The following is a 20,956-nucleotide window of genomic DNA, read 5'->3' as shown; positions in this document are numbered from 1 at the left end:
AGCAGAACGCCTTCCTTCCCGTTCTCAGCTTACAAAGCCGCCAAGAGCCGGTTCCCGGGTGAGGCCAGCACCCAGGGTCTCGACCTCACTCACTCCGTCCATCCTCCCAAATCCTCCCCAACCACCCCCTCCTGCTGCCCACGGCAGGTCTGCTTCTGTCTGAAACCGACATTCAAATCAGGCGGGCGAGGCCCAGTTGAGAAAGTGACAGCTCAGATGACTAGTGACTTGTGCAATGTGATTTTGTGCTTTCCCCGTCTTCTTCCTTCCACAGTTCAATCCCAGCCCCAGCCTTGGCCCCAGTCCCACTCCCATTCAGTCCCGGGCCCAGCCTCACATCAGCCAACCAACAGAGCGCACCTGCCCTCCGGCCCAGGTCGCTCCAAACTGACACCAGTTTGCCCCGTATCCTGACCTGCCTGGTCCCGGGACTGGTGCCGGAGGGGCAGCGCTCACAGATCTGAGGCTTCTCTCGCACCCGACGGCAAGACGGCAGGCGGCGGAGTCAGGAGCCGGACCCGGCGCCCCCGCATCCCAGCTCGGGGGCGCCCGTGGGACTCGGCACGGACACGAACGGACCAGGACTCGATTTCCAACCCTGGTCCCTCTGGCGGCGGCTCGCGGCTCCCGTGAGAGGTGAGGCAGAGGCAGGGAGGGGGTCACCCGCAGTAATGGGACAACCGGGACACCCCGGACTCCACTGGCCCGGGCGGGGTCCGCGGGGGCCCGGCGGGTTCCGAGCCGGACCGGGTCCGTCCTCCGGGCGCCCGGAAGCGGTCGGTGCGGGGGGAGGGAAGGGGTGGCGGCAGTCAGAGGTGTGGGGGGGAGGCCGGCACGGCCGGTCACTCACAGGCCAGCTTGCTATCGAAGCTGGACAGGGCGATGGCGAAGGCCTGCAGGGCGCACACGGGGTAGTTGTAGTCCATGGTGAACACGTCCTCCGCCACGCGCCCAAACTGCATCACGATGTAGTCGGCTGGGGGACACAGACACGCAGATGGAGCCGGGGCCCCACCCCGCAGACACGGTTCGAGACCCCCCCAATCCCCGCCCCGGATTGGACAGCCACGGATGGCCCTGGTGTCACACGCGGGACGCCGGCATGGAGGGCGATACGATGGAGATCGTTGCTACCTTCTGCCCGCTCCCAGAGTGCTACTCCAAGGAGGCTACCGACCCCCTAAAGCCAGGTCCGCGACAGTCCCATTTCTCTCTCGGTGCAGGGAATTCCGGTGCCACATTCGAGCCCCGAAGGAGGGAGACTCGGTGCTGGAAATGCTACAGTTGGAAATAAAATTATCCAGTTCCGTTTGGCACCGGGGAGGGGACAGACCTGCCGGAGCAGTCTGTCCATTAAAACCTAGGCAGGTTACAACAATAATAATAATAATAATGATTGTAGTATTTGTTAAGTGCTTACTCTGTGCCAGGCACTGTACTAAGTGTTCGGGTAGATAAAAACTCATCAGGTTGGATGCAGTCCCACATGCGGCTCAGAATCTTAATCCCCATTTTACAGATGAGCTAACTGAGGCCCAGAGAAGTCAAGCGACTTGTTCAAGGTCAGAGTGCAGACAAGGGGCAGAGTCGGGATTAGAACCCAGGTCCTTTTGACTCCTAGGTCCGTGCTCTAACCACTAGACTACATTGTTTCTCACGCCTGTGGGTCTGGGTGGCAAAAGTTGGAAAGCCCACCCCAAATCCGCAGGTGCAGGGAGCGCTCCCAACCCCATGTCTATAAACATCCTCCCAACACCCCCGGGGTCCCAAACCACCTCCCCACACCGACCACTCCTGCTGTCTTGGGCTCCCCCATTCCCGTGGCCCAGAGACGCCAGGGCCTGCTTACAGTTCCCCAGCCAGGGACAGTAGCACCAAAGAAGAGGCAACATGTAATGGGAATGCGGCTACCAATTCTGTGGTACGGTACTCTCCCAGATGCTTAGTACAGTGCTCTGCATATACTAGGTGCTCAATAAATAGCACTGATGATGCATTTGATTTCCTCTAAGGGTGCTGCCTGATTTCTTTGAGTGTCACTGTTGATTTCTTCAAAGCTTTGAGGTTCAGGCCTAGTGTCAATGGCAGGGCTGGGAGACGGGCTGAACTGTTCTGGTGGGGGCCAACTGCAGGGATGCAGTGTGACGGAGCAGAGTTCTAGGGGTTTCCCCCCGCCCCCCCCCAACTCCCACCCCCTTCTCAGAGCTGGCAGATCTAAATCTGCACCATGGGGCCGCACCACCCTCTGTCCCAGGCCGGGGCGGCCAGCCAGCTCAGGAGGGGATCTTCCGGGAGTTCCCCTGGGTCTCCCTCCCTGCAGAACCCCAGGGCTGGAAGGGTCACGAGGGCCAACTCCCTTCCTAGGGGTCAAGTCCCCCATAACCCTCCTGGGACGCTCCAAGAAGTGGCCAAGGCCTAGAGGCTCCAGCCAAGTAAAGCAGCGCGGTCTAGGGAATAGAGCGTGGGACTGGGAGTCAAAAGGACCTGGGTTCTAATTCCATCACTGCTGACTGCTCTGTGACCCGGGACAAGCCATTTGAGTTTTCTGTGCCTCAGTTCCCTCATCTGTAAAATGGGGATTAAGACTGTGAGCCCCACATGGGATAAGGACTGTGTCCAACCCGACTATCTTCTATCCATCCCGGCGTTTAGTACAGTGCCTGGCATACAGTAAGTGCTTAACGAACACCACACTATTATCATTAATTACTAAGAACCATCCAGTTTGCGCTCATGCTGAGGGCTCCAGCTCCGGCTCTTACGGTTGTCCTGCATGGCCTTGTGGAAAGAGCCTGGGCTTGGGAGGCAGAAGTCATGGGTTCTAATCCCACCTCTGCCACTTCTCAGCTGTGTGATTTTGGGCACATCATTTCACTTCTCTGGGGCTCAGTGACCTCATCTGGAAAATGGGGATTAATAATAACAATTATAGAAGCAGCATGGCTTAATGGAAAGAGCCCAGGCTTGTAGTCAGAGGTCATGGGTTCTAATCCCGCCTCTGCTGCTTGCCAGCTGTGTGACCCTAGGCAAGTCACTTCACTTCTCTGTGCCTCAGTGACCTCATCTGTCAAATGGGGATGAAGATTGTGAGCCCCACCTGGGACAACCTGATTACCCTGTATCTTCCCCAGTGCTTAGAACAGTGCTTGGCACATAGTAGGCGCTTAACAAATACCAACATTATTATCATTATTATTATTATTATTATTTGCCCCCCTGAACTCGGGGAGGGTGGGAGTGGGGTGGGAGTGGAGGCCCGAAAGGTGTCCCCGGCCCCTGCCAGTCCCTGCAGGCGCAGCCCCCATCAGCACAGCCCCTGCGCGGGCCCAGCCCCGGCGGGCACGGCACTCACGGTCATTGTCGTGGATGATCTGGAAGTTCTTGACGGAGGCCTGGGTGACGCGCCCGTGGAAGTTGAGCACGTAGGACTGGGTGTCGTCGTTCCAGACGGGGGTCTTGTTGTGCAGCTCGATGACGCTGTCCGTCTTCTTGTTCTGCCACCGCGCCAGCAGCGTCTCCTGCTCCTGCGGAGGCCCGACCACCGGGCTGCACAACGGGCGCCCAACGGGAGGGGACCCGCTCGGCGGGACGGGCAGCGACGGGCCGGGGACTGACCGGCCACCGCGACGGGCCGGGGCCTGACCGGGGACAGCGGGATGGGGCGGGGCCCGACCCGACAGCTTGAAGGGGCAGGACCTGTGCCGGGAGCTGGAGGGGGCGTGGCCGTGGCAGAACCAGGCCAGGCCGGACAAGAAGGGACTGGACCGGATCGGGGCACCATCGGGGCATCGCTCAACCGCCTCAATAACATCTAGGCCAGGCCGGGCTGGGGCTCCCCTTCCCTCCCGGCTCCAGTGACCATTTGACCCTTCAGCCACATCCATGCCCTCTCTCTGACCACAACCTTCTCACTTGACTCTTCTCCCACACTCTTCCTACCCCTCTATGTGTACTATTCCCTCACAGAAACCTCCGCCCTCTCCACCCTAGCCATCGCTCTCAGCGTGTCACACCCCACCTTGCCTCCCTACCCACTCTACCCACTCTAGATGACCAAATAGACGCTCGCAACTCTACCCTCTCTACTCATCTCAACTGAGTGGCTCCCCTATCCCTTAGTCGCTCTGGCACCAGTTAACCCTCAGGCCTGGATCACCGCCACTGTCCGCCCTCTTATCCTCGAGCCGCTGAACGCTGCTGGCTAAATACCAGTCCAACTTTGTCCACTTCAAGTTTGTCTTTTCTTGCCTTAACAATGCCCTCTCCTCCGCCCGGCAAAATTATTTCTCTTCCCTTATTGACACCCATGCCCATCACCCTCCTCACTTGTTCCAGACTTAACTCCCTCCTCAGGCCCTCTGTCCCTCCCCCTCCCCCATCCTTCCCCCCAGTGATCTGGCCACCTACTTCGTTAGGAAAATTAACACCATCAGGTCTGAGCGCTCCCAAATCACCCCATCCCCTCATTCATCCCCCCTCCTCTCATCCCCCTATACAACTTTTCCATCCTTCCTAGTAGTATCTTCAGAGGAGATCTCCTGCCTCCTCTCAAGTGCCACCTCCACCTCATGCTCATCAAACCCCATTCCCTCCCACCTTATCAAAACTCTCACTCACCCCTTCTTTCCTTCCTATCTTCACTACCATCTTCAACTGCTCACTCTCCAATGGCTTCTTCCCCACTGCCTTCAAACATGCCCACGTAACCCCCATCCTAAAAAAACCCTCCCTTGACCCCATTGGCCCCTCCAGTTATCTCCTTCCTACCCTTCCTTTCCAACCTCCTGGATTGAGTCGTCTACACTCGCTGCCTCGAATTCCTCTCCTCCAACACCCTCCTCGACCTCTCAGCTGCCTGGGACACCATCGATCATCCCCTTCTCTTCAAATTGTTATCCAACCTTGGCTTCACTGACTCCGTTCTCTCCTGGTTCTCCTCTTACCTCTCTGGCCGGTCGTTCTCGGTCTCATTCGTGGGCTTCTCTCCCTCCCATCCCCTAACTGTAGGGGTTCCTCAAGGTTCAGTTCTTGGTCCCCTTCTATTCTCCATTTACACTCACTCCCTTGGAGAACTCATTCGCTCCCACAGTTTCACTTATCTCTATGCAGATGGCACCCAAATTTATATCTCCTCCCCAGTTCTCTCTCCCTCCCTCCAGGCTTGTAACTCCTCCTGCCTTTAGGAGATCTCTACTAGGATGTCCTCCCACTACCTAAAACTCAAGATGTCCAAGACAGAGCTCCTTATCTTCCCTCCCAAACCCTGTCCTCTCCCTAACTTTCCCATCACTGTGGAAGGCACAGCCATCATTTCCATCTCACAAGCCCGCAACCTTGGTGTCATCCTTGACTCCACTCTCATTCAGTCCACGTATCCAATCCATCACCAAAACCTGCCAGTTTTACCTTCACAACATCTCCAAGAGCAGCCCTTTCTAATCCAAACTGCTACCAAGCTAGTACAGTCACTCATTCTGTCCCCACTGGATTATGACATTAGCCTCCTTTCTGACCTCCCAACCTCCTGTCTCTCCCTCCTTCAGTCCAAACTTCACTCTGCTGCCCGGATTATCTTTCTACAGAAATGCTCTGGGCATGTCACTCCCTCCCTCAAAAATCTCCAGTAGTGCTCTGCACACATTAAGCGCTCAATAAATGATTGAATGAACGAACCTCATATCAAGCAAAAACTCCAAAGCTCTCCATCACCTTGCCCCTTCTTACCTCATCTCCATTCTCTCCTTCTTCACCCTAGCCCGCACACTACCCTCCTCTGGTGCTAACCTTCTCACCATGCCTCGATCTCACCTGTCCCGCCATTGACTCCTGGGCTTCATCCCACTTCTGGCCTGGAACGCCCTCCCTCCTCAAATCCGCCAATCACTCTCTCTTCCCTCTTCAAATCCTTACTGAAGTCTCATCTCCTCTAAGAAGCCTTCCAAGACTAAGTCCCCTTTTCCTCAGCTCCCCCTCCCTTCTGCATCACCTCGACTTGCTCACTTTGCTCTTCCTCCACTCCCCGCCCCCCAGCACTTATGTATATGTGTATATATCTATAATCCCATTTAGTTATATTGATGCCTGTTTACTTGTTCTGATGTCTGTCTCCCCACTTCTAGACTGTAAGCTCGGTGTAGGCAGGGATTGTCTCTACTGCTGAATTGTACTTTCCAAGTGCTTAATACAGTGCTCTGCACAAAGTAAGTGCTCAATAAATACGACTGAATGAATAAAAGAATGAAAGTATCATGTTTTTGGGCGCCGCAGCCCCCACGCTTCACCCAGGGCTGCCCACTCTTCCTCCTCCCAGGGCAAGCAGACTCTCCATCCCCAAGGAGAAAAGGGTATCCCAGTCCTCCCCCCGACCCTTTCCTCGCTCGGCCCATCCCGGCCAAAGGACTCACGTTGCGGGGCTGGATAGACACTCGCTGGTGGTCCATGTCCATGCCGGGGATGATGACGCTCATCTTCCGAGGCCCCTTAAAGCCCAGGACGTTCGTCTCCTGTGGGCGGTCGGGGTCAGACGGTGGTGAGGCAGGCCACTCCTCCGCACGGGGCAAGGGTGTCCGTCCGTCTGTCCATCCCTAACTCCCCCACACCCCACCCCTCAGAAAGCCTGAACTCCTGGTGGGTGACAGGCCTGAAAGATCCCCTTTATTCCACTGATGACGACCTGCCCCAAACCCACCCACGGGCATCGAGGTACGGGGCCAAAGGCAGGGGGAGGTGGGTTTCCTGCTGCTACCAAAGATGTCAGGCTCTCTTTATGAGCAGGGGTGGTGGGAAAGAGGGCAGGGATTTTGGACAGGCTTCACAGAGCCAAGAGGCCGGGGTCCCTCCAGTTTGGGTTGTCTTCAGCTCTGATGGGAACCTCTTGGGTGCTTGTCCCCTTCTAGACTGTGAGCCCGTTGTCGGGTTGGGATTGTCTCTGTTGCCGAATCGTACTTTCCAAGCCCTTAGTCCAGTGCTCTGTACACAGTACGCGCTCAATAAATACGAACGCCATGATTGAATAAATGAATGAACGGAGGCGCCTCTGGGCCTCCATCACCTCGGGCCGGCAGCTGGCGCGCACGTGCCGAGGGTGGCCACCAGAGGGCGCTGTGGAACCAGGCTGCAGCGCACTGCATTCTTCAGCCGCCAGGTGGCGCGCGCACTCCGCCGCCGCCGCTCCCCGAAGCCCTCCCTCCCCCGCCACCCGTCGGAGGAGTTGTTTCAGCAACATTTATGTATTTATTTGTGTGTATTATTAATAATCGTATTTACTGAGCAATTATTATTTTTTCAGTGGTATTTATTAAGCGCTTCACTATTGCTATTGTTCTTGTCTGTCTGTCCCCCCCGATTAGACTGTAAGCCCATCAAGGGGCAGGGACTGTCTCTGTTACCGATTTGTACATTCTAAGCGCTTAGTACAGTGCTCTGCACATAGTAAGCGCTCAATAAATACTATTGAATGAATGAATGAATGAATGAATGCTTGGGGTGGATGCAAGCAAATCAGGCTGGACACAGTCCCTAGCCCACGTGAGGCTCAAAGTCTCAAGCCCCATTTTACAGATGAGTTAACTGAAGCACAGAGAAGTGAAGTGACTCGCCCAAGGTCACACAGCAGACAAGTGGCGGAGCCAGAATTAGAACCCATGACCTTCTGGCTCCCAGGGCCCTGCTCTATCCACTACACCGTGCTACTGTGTGCAAAGTACTGTACTATGCGCTTGGGAGCATACAATATAACAATAAGCACATTCCCTGTTCACAAGCTCACAGTCTAGAGGGGAAGACAGGTTATATCTGTATTAATGCTGTGATCCCCTTTAGGCTGTGAGCTTGTTGTCGGCAGGGAACGGATCTGTTTATTGCTATATTGTACTCTCCCTACCGCTTGGCCCACAGTAAGTGCTCAGTAAATGGGATTGAATAAATGATTGGGCTCTGCCTGGGCCTTGGACCAACAGAATCGCTGGTTCTGGAGCTGGAGGGAGCCTCAGCAGGTCATACAGTCCAGCCCCCAGCCTCCAGGCATGTGAAAAGCCACCGAGGGCTGGGGGTGGAGTGTCCCTGTTTCCGGAAACTCGATCCAGGGTTTAATTCTTTACAGAGCTTTCTGGCTGAAAACCATGAACTGCGTTTGCCTACCGTAATTATAACAATGGCAGTATTTGTTAAGTACTTACTATTAATCAATCATATTTATAGAACACTATGTGTGCCAAACACTACACTGAGCAACGGGGCAGGAACAACATAATCAGATCAGACCCAATCCCTGGTCCAAATGGGGTTCACAACCTAAGCTGGAGGAAGAACAGGTAGCTTCTTGTGGGCAGGGAATGTGTTGGTGTATTGTTGTATCGTACTCTCCCAAGCGCTTAGTACAGTGCTCCGCACACAATATGCGCTCAATACGACTGAATGAAGGTCTGTCGCTCTCTCTAGACTGTAAGCTCGTTGTGGGCAGGGAACTGCCTACCAACTCTTGTTACGTGGTTATATTGCGCATCCCCAAGCCCTGAGCACAGTGCTCTGCAAACAGTAAGAGCTCAGTAAATACATTGACTGATTGTACCCAGATGCCTGCAATCCACAGGTCTCTCTCAGTGCCCAGGTAACTGCCCCCAACTGCTGCCCATCCCCCATGGCACAATCTTCCAACCATCCAGCTGCCAACAGGTCCCGGAGTGGACCTGACGACTCTCCCTTTCTCTAGCAGTGGCGGCTGCAGAATGAGTGGTTGTACTAGTGCTATTTCATGAGTGTCCCTTACAAGTCACGGTACTCAAATAAGTGCTTGGGAAAGCCCACAGAAGCAAGAGACACATTCCCTGCCTCAAGGAGCTTCCACCCTGCAGGTGCTTCTATTTTCCCTGTCCTTGGGGCAGGGGCCGGAAGAGGAGAAGTGGAAATGGGAAGGGGGAACTAAGGGGCTTAAGTCTCAAGAGTAGAGCTGTCACTGGGCCGCCCGCTGGTGCTGCCAGCTGCCCACCAGGCAAGCTGATCGATAACCAATGTTTGTCACTAACTCCCTCCTACTTCCCTTCTTGTCCCCTCCTACTTCACCTCGCTACTCTCTTACTACAACCCAAGCTACACGCTTCGCTCCTCTAATGCCAACCTACTCACTGTACCTCGATCTCATCTATCTCTCCGTCAACTTCTCGCCCAAGTCCTGCCTCTGGCCTGGAACGCCCTCCCTCTTCGTAACCAACACAGTTACTCTCCCCACCTTCAAAGCCTTAATGAAGGTACATCTCCTCCAAGAGGCCTTCCTTGACTAAGCCCTCCTTTCCTGACTTGCTCCCTTTATTCATCCCCCCTCCCAGCCCCACAGCGCTTATGTACATAGCTGTAATTTCATTTTTTCATATTAATGTCTGTCTCCCCGACTCTAGACTTGTACGCTCGTGGTGGGCAGGGAACATGTTATATATTGTACTCTCTCAAGTGCTTAGTACAGTTTTCTGCACAGAGTAAGGGCTCAGTGAATACAACTGACTGACTGACTAACCCTACGTCCAACCACGCTGGTTCCCTGTGGCAACCACCACTTTCTTATGTTTGTTAGGGCTCTCTTGGCACTGACCCCAGAGCCAGGGGTGGCCAGGACCAGGATGGGGGATGGGACAGAGGGCAGACCGCCCCCATCCTCCTTCCTCTCTGCCGCTCAGACCACCTCCCCTACTACTACTAATAATAATGTTGGTATTTGTTAAACGCTTACTATGTGCCGAGCATTGTTCTAAGCGCTGGGGGAGATACAGGGTAATCAGGTTGACCCACTTGGGGCTCACAGTCTTAATCCCCATTTTACAGATGAGGTAACTGAGGTGACTTGCCCAGGGTCACACAGCAGACAAGTGGCGGAGCCGGGATCAGAACCCATGACCTCCGACTCCCAAGCCCGGGCTCGTTCCACTGAGCCACGCTGCTTCTAATCCTGCCTGCCCTGGAACAAATGTCAGCTGACCTGCTATGGAGCCGAATCTGCCCAAGATTCACTGAGATGGGTTTCATTTTAGTGAAATGTTTTATCCAGACATGCTCTGAGTGACTGGCCCCTGGGGTCAAGGCCCCAGTGAGGAGACAGGGGGGCTGGAGGAGGCTGCTCACCCTCTCTCCAGGCTTCTCCCAGGGCTTTTTCCCTGGCCTCTTCCCTGGCTCCTCCCCAGGAACTCCCCCCAGAACTCTCCGGGGACGTTTCCCAAGGACCTCTCCCCAGACTTTTCCTCTGGCCTCTTCCCTGTCCTCTCCCCAGGCTCTCCTCTGTCCTCTCCCCAGGCCTCTCCTCAGTCCCCTCTCCGGGCCTCTCTTCAGTCCTCTCCCCGGGCGTCTCTCTTGTCAGTACTTGTCCCAACACTCACATAGCAGACGGCAGAGAGTTCCTGGCGCAGCGAGCTGGTGTCTGAGCCAGACGAGGCCTTCGAGGGGTTGACACCATTGTCGTACACGGTGAACTTGGTCCCCATGAGGTTGGACCTGTGGGAAGGGCCTAAGCTGTCAGTCGGCCCGCTCCGTTCCCCTGAGTAGGCCGGCGCAGCGAGAGGGGCGAAGCAGTCACTGGTCAGCAGCGGGGTCGGGGCCACCCACCTGCAGGGACCCCCCTCCCAGGAAGCCTCTGGCCTGATTCCCAGAGCCCACGAGACCAGCTCCGACACCGCCGGCCAAGGAGGCCCGTCACCGGTCGTCAGGGTGGAAGTGGAAGCCACCAGCCCCGATCCCCAGTGGCCGGACCGTTCCATGCGGGGCTGGAGTGGGGATGGGGTTAGATCCGGAGCGCCCCCATCCAACCTTGCTGGGCTCCCAGACCCAGATTCGTCAGGGCCGGATCCCCCGGGACATCCATTTTGCCAGGAATTTGGAACTCTGGTCAGGGAATGGGGCTTCTGCCCCGCTGCTCCTCTCCTGGCTGCAGCAAGCGACCGTTAGCGGAGCAGGGAGAGGGGCAGGATGGAGCGAGGCCTGAGCTCTGACCCTCGGCTTCATGACCGCTGCTTCAAGCGCCACAGTGGACTTGGAATTCTGAGCACTGGAATTCTGCATCCCCCGGATTTGTGGAGCTTCCATATGAGCGGAGTCCAGTTCAGGCACTTTAATGCATAGGCCCTTCCATGCCACCCCCACCCCCACCCCGGCAATCCAGCATAGCTGGGGGAAAGGCAGCCCGGGCAGCTGAGAGAGACCTGGAAGGCTGGTCAGTGGGCTAAGGCGGGACAAGGCACAAGGGAGACTCCTGGCCATGAGCCCAGGCTATAAAGCTCCAAGTGGGCAGGGAACATGTCTACCAACTCTGCTGTACTGTACTCTTCTAAGCACTTAGTACAGTGCTCTGCACATAGTAAGTGCTCAATAAATGCCACTGATTGATTGTAGCATCTGCCCACCCAGCCCCCACCCAAGGTTCTCCCCACCCTCCCATCAAACCAACCCCACCCTGTCCCCTGGACTCTCCCTCTCCCCAGCCCCCCAAGGCTCTCCCCAGCCTCCCACCAGAGCAACCCAACCCCACCCTGGCCCCCCCCTCCACCCAGCCCCAGGGGTCTTCTCCATTTCCCCTGCCCCAGGCTTGGAGTGGTGGTGGGGGGCGGGGAGGGGGATCCGTACCGGAGTTTCCCGATGAAGCTCTCCCCCCCTCGGGACAGGTCCGTGGGGTCCACGGAGATGAGGTAATTGGAGGTTTTGCTCTTCTTCCTCTTCCTTCCAGCCAAGAGAAACACCTAGGGGAGGAAGATGGGGTTACACTCTGGGCCCCTGGCCCCCTCAGCCCTTGGGGCACCTCTCCGGTTGGCACAAGGCCTTAGAGATTTCTGCAAACAGGTCCTCCCTTAGCTCATATCATCAGCCATCAGGAGAAAATGGGGAGCAGCTGGCAAGGGCCTCTGTTTACCCCTCCTGCAACCATGGGTCCTTCCCACGGCAAGGTACCCTTTGACCCAGGCCTCTCATCTCAGCATCTTCCCTCCCCTCTCAGGGACATTTCTGGATACGCTTCACCTCCCCTCTCCGGGACATCCTGGGTCCCCCTCCGCCCTACAGCATCTTAGGGACATCTCTGGGTCCCCTTTCCCCCATCTCAGGGGCATTTTGGGGTTCCCCCTCACCTCTGCCTCAGGACATTTCTGGGTCTCCCTCCCCACCACCTCAAGGACACTTCTAGGTTCCAAAACTGATTCCCTGATTCCTGGCACTGCTAGAGGAAACTAAAGGCTCCAAGCTCCAGGCTCTTGGTGTGCAGTGGGCTTGATACTCATTCATTCAATGGTATTTATTGAGCGCTTGCTGTGTGCAGAGCACTGTACTAAGCACTTGGAAAATACAATTTGGCAACAGATAGAGACAATCCCTATCTAACAACAGGCTCATAGTCTAGAAGGGGGAGACAGATAACAAAACAAAACAAGTAGACAGGCATCAATACCAACAGAAAAGACAAATAGAATTGTAGATATATACACATCATTAATAAAATAGAGTAATACATTTGTACAAATATACACAAGTGCTGTGGGGCGGGAAAGGGGGTAGAGCAGAGGAAGGGACTAGGGGCCATGGGGAGGGGAGGAGGAGCAGAGGAAAAGTGGGGGCTCAGTCTGGGAAGGTCTTCTGGAGGAGGTGAGCTCTCAGTAGGGTTTTGAAGAGGGGAAGAGAGCTAGTTTGGCAGATGTGAGGTGGGTGGGCATTCCACGCCAGAGGTAGGACGTGGGCCAGGGGTCGACGGCGGGACAGGCGAGAATGAAGTCTAGTGAGGAGGTTAGCGGCCGAGGAGCAGCGTGTGCGGGCTGGGCTATAGAAGGAGAGAAGGGAGGTGAAATAGGAAGGGGCAAGGGGATGGAGAGCTTTGAAGCCAATAGTGAGGAGTTTTTGCTTGATACGGAAGTTGAGAGGCAACCACTGGAGATTTTTGAGGAGGGGAGTGACATGCCCAGAGCATTTCTGTGGAAAGATAATCCGGGCAGCAGAGTGAAGTATAGACTGAAGCGGGGAGAGACAGGAGGATGGGAGATCAGTAATCCAGTTGGGATATGATGAGAGATTGTACTAGCAAGGTAGCGGTTTGGATGGACAGGAAAGGGCGGATCTTGGCAATGTTGTGAAGGTGAGACCGGCAGGTTTTGGTGATGGGTTGGATATGTGGGGTGAATGAAAGAGCGGGGTCAAGGATGACACCAAGGTTGCAGGCTTGTGAGATATCTATCCCAGGGAGGCGGAAACAAGCTGACTCTCCAGCCCTCCCTGCAGCAGGGGCCAGACTGAAAGTTCCTTGACGGCAGGGATTGTGTCTTTCCCTTGCGCTTAGTACAGTGCTCTGCCCACAGTAAGTGCTCAAGAAATACTACTGATCAGTTTGCTGATCTCAGACTCTGGGGGGAGGTGAACCGAACCCAGAGGCCAATCCCGGATTTCCAGCCACGGGGCTCCAGGATGTCCCCAGGCCACCTCAGACCCGGATGCAGCCTCCGGATGGATGGGCAAGTAGACCGTTTGTCTCCCCCGGGGCAGGGCTCATCCCCCCTGGGCCTAAGATTTCCCTGTCCTGCTCCCCCAAGAGGAGCCATGTTTGAATCAGCCAGTGCTGGGCGCCTCGGGCCAAACTGGGGATCGAACGGGCAGGGAGAGAGGTTTCGGGAGCAACGGGGACATGGCAGCCCCTCCCCCCACCCCCACTTCCTCAGGCCCCTCAGGGCGCGGGTGACCCTCCAGGCCCGGTGACGACCTTTTTACCGTCCTCCCTCTCCAGGTGGAGGTAGTAAGTAGGGAACATCCCTCGGTCCATCCCCTTCTTGTCCCGGGTGATTCGGCACTTGATGGTGAGGCCTTGCGGGGCGGGCCGCAGCGCGAACTCCTCCAGGTCTTCCACGTCCACGGCCAGCTCCGTGGCCGCCGGGCTGGGGGCCGACGCTGCCTCCTGCGGCGGGGAGTGATGATGATGATGATGATAATAATGATGGTATTTGTTAAGCCCTTACTATGTGCCAGGCACTGTTCTGAGTGCTAGGGTAGATCCAAGCTGATCAGGTTGGACACAGATCACGTCCCACATGGGGCTCACAGAATTAATCTGCCTCTTACAAATGAGGTAATGGAGGCACAGTGAAGTAAAGTGACTTGTCCAAGGTCACACAGCCGACAAGAGGCAGAGCGGCATTGAACCCAGGTCGTTCTGACTCCCAGGTCCAGGCTCTATAAACTAAGCCACACTGTGTCTCACAAGTGGGGAGAAGCAGCGAGTGAGTGGGGAGAGGGGGAGGCATGTAATAATAATGTTGGTATTTGTTAAGCGCTTACTATGTGCAGAGCACTGTTCTAAGCGCTGCACTGAGATCCCCACGCAAACCCAGGGCAGCTACTGAACACCCCATCTTGAGGTCCAGTGGGCCCAGGGCAGCTCACAACAGCCCCAGGCTCTCCCCCACCCCCTCCCACGACGCACCTTGCCTCTCCCACTCCAGAAAAGCAGCATGGCTTAGTGGCAAGAGTCCAGACTTGGGAGTCAGGGGATTTGGGTTCTAATCCCAGCTCTGCCACTTGCCTGCTGTGTAACCTAGGGTAAGCCACTTAACTTCTCTGTGCCTCAGTTTCCTCATCTGTAAAATGGGGATTGAGACTGTGAGCCTCATATGGTACAACCTGATGACCTTGTAATACCCCAGGGCTTAGAACAGTACTTGGCACATAGTAAGTGCTTAACAAATACATTATGATGATTATTATTATTATCCTACCCACTCCCAGCAGCTGGGGTCCGAGCCGGAGCATGGAAGAAGCCAGCGTTCTCGGTCATTCACCTGCCCTCGAAGCATCTCAGCCCAGACCAGGGGAGCGAGGGATGATTTCAGCAGACCCCGAGCACCTCAGCCAACAATTCTAAGCATCTGGGGCAACCAGTGTAAGCTCCTCGAGGGCAGGGAACATGCTTCTTGCTTTCCCTGCTCTCTCCCGAGCACTTTGTACAGTGGTCTGCCCTCAGTGGTGAGCCCGTCACTGGGCAGGGATTGTCTCTATCTGTTGCCAATTTGTACATTCCAAGCGCTTAGTACAGTGCTCTGCACATAGTAAGTGCTCAATAGATACTATTGAATGAACTGCTGCTCAAAGGACAGAGCACGACAGCTTGGGCACTTGGGGTTTCTCAATCTATCCCTTCCAGGGATGCTCTAGACTGTAAGCTCACTGTGGGCAAGGAGCCCTGTTCTATAATTGTAATTATACTCTCCCAAACAGTACAGTGCTCTGCACACAGTAAACTCTAGATAAATACTACTGATTGATTGATTGATTGATTGATTGATTGACTGGTGCTTGTGCTGGGCCTCCTCTCCCTCCCAGACTACAGCAGGATGATTGCTAAGAGCCACGAGGATCGGGTATAGGCTCAGTTTGAGCCCGTGAGGATCAGGAGAACAGGGTTGGGAAAAGGAAGAGGAGGAGGAATAGTAGTGGAGCTGGATGATCTACACCTTGAATAATCAACCCTGGGTGGCAGTCAGTTGTGAGTGGGAAAAGAGGAGGAGAGGGGTGGGGAAAAGAGGGCAGGAGAGGGCAGGAAGAGAGAGGGTGGCGAGAGAGAAGGGAGAGGGTGGCGAGAGAGAAGGGAGAGGGTGGGGAGAGAGAATAATAAAAATGATAATAATAATGATGGAATTTGTTAAGCTCATACTGTGGGCTAGGCACTATTCTAAGCGCTGGTGTGGATAACAGCAAATCAGATTGGGATTCAGTCCCTTGTCCCACATGAGTCTCACAGTCTCAATCCCAATTTTACAGTTAAGGTAACTGAGGCACAGAGAAGTGAAATGACTTGCCCAAGATCGCAAAGCAGACAAGTGGCAGAGCTGGGATTAAAACCCAAGACCTACTGATTCCCGGGCCCGTGAAGGGAGAGAGAAGGGAGAGGGTGGGGGGAAAGAAGGGAGAGGGAGGTGAGGGGGTGGGGAGAGAGAAGGGAATGGGTTTAGAGAGAGGGAAGGGGGAGGGAGGGGAGAGAGAAGGCAGAGATGGGAAGAGAGATGGGAAATGGCAGGGAAGATAGCAGGGAAAAGACAGGGAGAGAGAGAGAGAGAGAGAGAGGGAGCGAAGCCCCCACCAGGAAGCCTCACCTTGCTGGACTTCTTGCTCGCAGCAGAGCCCGGGCGGGTGTTGCTGTTCATCTGGGAGGAGCTGGAACTGTCTTCATCCTCCTCATCCTCCTCTTCGTCAAAGTTGACGCTACTGGAGATACCTGGGAAATAGGGGTGTTTATTTGTTAAAGTTATTTGTTAAAGTCACTTACTATGAGCTGGACACTGTTCTAAGAGCTGGGGTAGAGCCAAGCTAATCAGGTTGGACACAGTCCAAGGTCCACATAGGGCTCACAGTCCTAATCCTCATTTTATAGATGAGGTCAATGAGGCGCAGAGAAGTGAAGTGACTTACCCAGGGTGATGCAGTGGACAGGTGACTGAGCCGGGATGAGAACCCAAGTCCTTGTGACTCCCAGGCCCGTGCTCCATCCACTAGGCCATGGGTGAGGGCTGAGTGCATGGAACAAAATCCACCCATTCCGCTTCCTCGGTCCCACCCACAGCTCCTGCGCCCCTCCGTTCCCACCTCCAGCAGGCAGGGAAAGCCCACTGCCTCTCCAGGGATGCTGGGGAAGGAGCAGGGCCTCCAACTTGGACCTTTCCATCACCATCATCCTCAAAACTCCCTACTCCCCCAACCCGCTCACCCTCGTCATGGACCCAGCAGGACCTGGGACAGGCCGGGCTTGGCTCGGCAAGCGCTCTTCATTCAGCTGTATTTCTTGAGCGCTTACTGTGTGCAGAGCACTGTACTAAAGGCTTGTGAGAGTACAACACAACAATAAACAGACACTCACCGGCCAACACAATCACCACCACCGCCCTCCTCCACTACCATCCATTTCTGGCTGGGAACAGGATCTGAATCGGCTCCAAGATCTCCCGAGAGCCCTGGCTGAGCCCTGATTTTCTCCTGAAATGAGGCCACCCCCGGTGCTCTTTTTCAAGGGTTCTGACCTCCATTAGCCTTCCCGAAGCAAATGGGGTTGGGACCTCCTCCTCTCAGGGCAGATCCCGTGGGTCCAGTGCCCAGGTCGGGGCTGGCAAGCTGTTCTTCCCTGTGCCAGACGCAGGGGCTCCAGCCCTGGCTGGCCAAACACCTCACCAAACAGTGACCCCCAGAATCAGTAGCTACACAACCGGCCTTCGGGGTCCCTGAGCCTGAGGAGTGGGTGGGGTGGGGGAAAAGAGGAAACCAGGTTGTTTATGTTGGGGTAAGCGGGTTCTGCAACTTGCTCCGTTCTAATCGGGGGGGGGGGGGGGGGAGGGGCTTCCTGGAGGAGATGCAGTTTTGGGAACCTCCCACATTAAGGCATGGCCTCCCTTGGAGTCTCCCTCAGGATCTCCCTCTGGGCTCCTCTGAACTTCCTAGGGCTTGGCTTCCGCTTCCTCCTTCCTTCACCCAGCAGAGAAAAGAAGCCCCGGCTTTGGGCTGGGATGCATCCTGGTCTCTGCCCTAGTGTCCGAGGTCCCTGCCTCTGCTGCTCCCACACTGTCCCTGTGGTCTTCAAATCTCCTCCTGCTTCTGCCCATTGTCTGAAGAGGCGGAGGAAAGAGTCACCCCCTCCTGCCCTGGCTGGTAGGGGCACCCTGGAGCACAAAGCTCCAAGACACCTGGTCCCTTTTCCCCCCAACACATCTACCCTGGGAGTTGGATATGGAAAAGTGTGTGTGTGTGTGTGTGTATGTGTGTGTGTGAATTTGTGTGTGCACACAGCATCTCCCCAGTTAGGCGATATCTGAGATCACCAATACCTCCCCAAGGAGTCGAGGAGGCGGCCTGACCCAACGGGAATGTGGTCTCCTCCTCCACGGAAATCACCCCCTGCCTAAGCAGGGCTGCTGCAGAGGGATGACTAGGATGACCTCCGGGTCCTGTCATAGAAACAGTCTGCCCAGAAACAGGGGCTGAGGGTCTCGGAGTCGGTGAGTGGGGGAGAAGGGGAGGGATGCTGGCCACTCACCCTTCTTCTGCATTGTCACTTGGAGATCCTGTTTGCTCTGCTCCTGCCTGTTCTGCTCCTGCTGCTGCTGGCCGGCCCCAGCGGCCGGGCTCTCCTCTTCCTCATCATGGCTGAGGCTGTGGGCGTGGCTCCCGGCCTCCTGTCCCTCGTCCTGGAACGCGGCGGCCGGTCCGTCGATGCCTGTCGGACACACGGGAGCCGCTGACGCCGGCCGACCCACCCACAGGCTCCCGGGGACCCTCTGGCCCTTCTTGGTGGCCCGGGCCTCCAGCTGACCGCAGGGTCCATGGACCACCCAGGGGCAGGGCAGGCCAGCAGGAACAGGAGCCAGGCTTGATCCCCCCCATAGGGTCTACTGGGAGCTTGACACCGGTGTGCCTTTGGGGCTCTGCATTTTTAGACCTACTTTAGGGGAAGAAGGGAGGGTGGATGAAGTGGGAAGAGGAAAGGGGAAAGGTGCTGCCCAGGTAGCAGAATTCCATGACACTATTAGATTAACTTCCTTTAGGAACTGTCTGTGTGGGGTTTTTTTGTGGTATTTGTTAAGTGCTTAGAATGTGCCAGGTACTGTACTAAATTACATTCTGGGTAATTTCAAGCTAATCAGGTTGGACACAGTCCCTGTCTCATATAGGGCTCACAATCTCTATCTCCCTTTTACACATGAGGAAACTGAGGCACAGGGAAGTGAAGTGACTTGTCCAAGTTTACCCAGCAGATCTGTGGCAAGCTGGGATTAGAATCTAGGTCCTTCTGATTCCCAGGCCCGTGCTCTATCCACTAGGCCACGTGGCTTCTTCCTTTCACACTCTCTGTAGCAATAAGTCAAGTCCTATGCCTCTAGTGGGAGCTCTACTAATGTCAGTGATTGAGTGGACGTCACCCACACTTGTTCTGTTAATCACATCTGTTAATCAGTAATATATCCTGAGCACTTACTCTGCCTCAGAACTGTACTAAGTGCTAGAGAATATCCAACAGAACTAAAAATAGCAGTCCCTTCCCTCACAGCATAATTTCCTGCACTGCACTTATGTCCATAACCATAATTTATTTATTTATATTAATTTGTGCCTCCCTATCTAGACTATAAGCTCACTGTGGGCAGGGAACATGTCTACCCACTCTGTTGTACTGTATGCTCCCAAGTGCTTAATACAGTGCTCTGCACACAGTAAGTACTCAAAAATTACAGTTGATTGATCTAATGGGGGAGATGGACAGACACAAAGTTTTGGATAAAAACAGAGAATGGGAAAACAAATGAGTAAGTTGAGTGACCTCAGTTCCTCCAGGGTGCATTTGACTCCACATTTTGGCTGGAATGTTACAAAATGGGGAACTTTTATCCACCCACTTGAGCCCACTTGGACACCGTGCTGAGTACTAGAAGAATAGATTTGTGTGCATGTTTGTGGCATCCGACCCAATGAATGTTATAGTGCCAGATTCCTCAACGCGGGTTTTTGGCAGAACATGACCCCATGTTATAGGAGGACTGAATAGATGTGAATTGCTATGACTCTGGACTCCGGACTGTAAGCGCATTGTGGGCAGGGAATGTGTCTTCCAATTCGGCAGTACTGTACTCTCCCCAGTGCTTAGCACAGTGCTCTGCACACAGTTTGTGCTCAATAAATACCATGGATTGATGGATTGATAAGGATGGTCATGTACACATAAATGCAAAAGCGGCTGATGGATGACACCACAAGGGAGGACTTCCTGGAGATGAGATTTCACAAGGGCTTTAGATGGGGTGATCTGTGATCTGGGGAGGGGAGGGAGTTCCAGGCAGGGGGAATGGGAGAGCTAGCAGTCAGAGATGGGGAAGTGGAGAGTGAGGCACAGTGAGAAAGTGACTTTGGAAGGGGCAAAGAGACAGGGGCCATGGAGTAAAAGGCAAAGACCACCGCTACATCAGAAAGAGAGAGTGTACGGACAGCTTGGAAGCCAACCACCTGGAATTTTGTTTTTATTTTGTTTTCTAAATGGTATTTGTTAAGCAGTTGCTATGTGGCAGGCATTGTACTCAGCACTAGGATAGATACTAGTTGATCAGGATGGATACAGTCCTTGTCCCACATAGGGCTCAAACAGACTTAATTCAGTGGGGAAGCAACATGGCCCAGTGGATTGAGCATGGGCCTGAGAGTCAGAAAGATCTAGGTTCTAATCCCGGCTCTGCCACTTCTCTGCTGTGTGACCTGGGGCAAGGCACTTAACTTCTCTGTGCCTCAGTTCCCTCATCCGTAAAATGGGGATTAAGACCGTGAGCCCCACATGGGACATGGACTGTGTCCAACCTGATTAGATTGAATCTACCCCAGGCCTTAGAACCGTGCTTGACACATAGTAAGCACTTAATGAATACCATCATCTTCATCCTCATTTTACAGATGAAGTAACTGAGGCCCAGAGACGTGAAGTGACTGCCCAAGGTCACACAACAGACAAGTGGATGAGCTGGGATTAAAACCCAGGTCCTTCAGACTCCTAGGGCCGTGCTCTAACCACTAGGTCACTCTGCTTCTCATTTTCTGCTTCTCTGAGGCCAGGGCAGGTTGCCATTCTTCTCCAAAGACTTGACACGGGCAATGACTGGAGAGAAGTGGACCCGACACCCGCTGGAGGGTCACAGAGCTTAGAAGGGAAGTCCTGACCCAGCTCGCTGGGCAGGGGGCAGCTGAAGGGGGCTCAACTCTCTGCTCTGAATATCCCAGGTGGAAAGATGTGGGATTAGAACACAAGATTCCCTGCCGGAACCAAGAGAGTGAGAACAATTCCTGTTAATTCCATCATCTTTTTCCCCAGGGGGTGGGAAGATGCAATTAGGCAGAAAAAAAAATTAAGCAACAAGATAAAAGCAAATTGTAATCATGTTCCGACTTAGCAAGGAAATTGCACTCATAGTGGCTCCTACGTTGGCCTGCT

The 20,956-nt window shown here is 54.6% G+C and overlaps 1 protein-coding gene across 6 annotated transcripts in view; it reads right to left on the bottom strand.

The window, feature by feature from the left end:
• Positions 1–221: 221 nt before the first annotated feature.
• Positions 222–20,956, bottom strand: part of TUB (TUB bipartite transcription factor) — a 108,201-nt gene continuing 87,466 nt past the window's right edge. For all 6 annotated transcript variants that reach the window (XM_029060636.2, XM_029060638.2, XM_029060635.2 and 3 more), the window contains exons 5-12: positions 18,023–18,202; positions 16,095–16,216; positions 13,712–13,903; positions 11,602–11,714; positions 10,362–10,476; positions 6,405–6,503; positions 3,353–3,524; positions 222–976 (exon numbers count right to left, since the gene is read on the bottom strand). In XM_029060636.2, the coding sequence (XP_028916469.1) occupies positions 843–976; positions 3,353–3,524; positions 6,405–6,503; positions 10,362–10,476; positions 11,602–11,714; positions 13,712–13,903; positions 16,095–16,216; positions 18,023–18,202 (1,127 nt within the window). In that variant the 3' untranslated portion in view covers positions 222–842. The remainder of the gene's footprint in view (positions 977–3,352; positions 3,525–6,404; positions 6,504–10,361; positions 10,477–11,601; positions 11,715–13,711; positions 13,904–16,094; positions 16,217–18,022; positions 18,203–20,956) is intronic.

Source organism: Ornithorhynchus anatinus, chromosome 3, assembly GCF_004115215.2.
Source record: "Ornithorhynchus anatinus isolate Pmale09 chromosome 3, mOrnAna1.pri.v4, whole genome shotgun sequence".
NCBI lineage: Eukaryota > Metazoa > Chordata > Mammalia > Monotremata > Ornithorhynchidae > Ornithorhynchus > Ornithorhynchus anatinus.
Note: the sequence above shows the minus strand (reverse complement) of the source record. Positions and strands in the feature narration are given on the sequence as shown.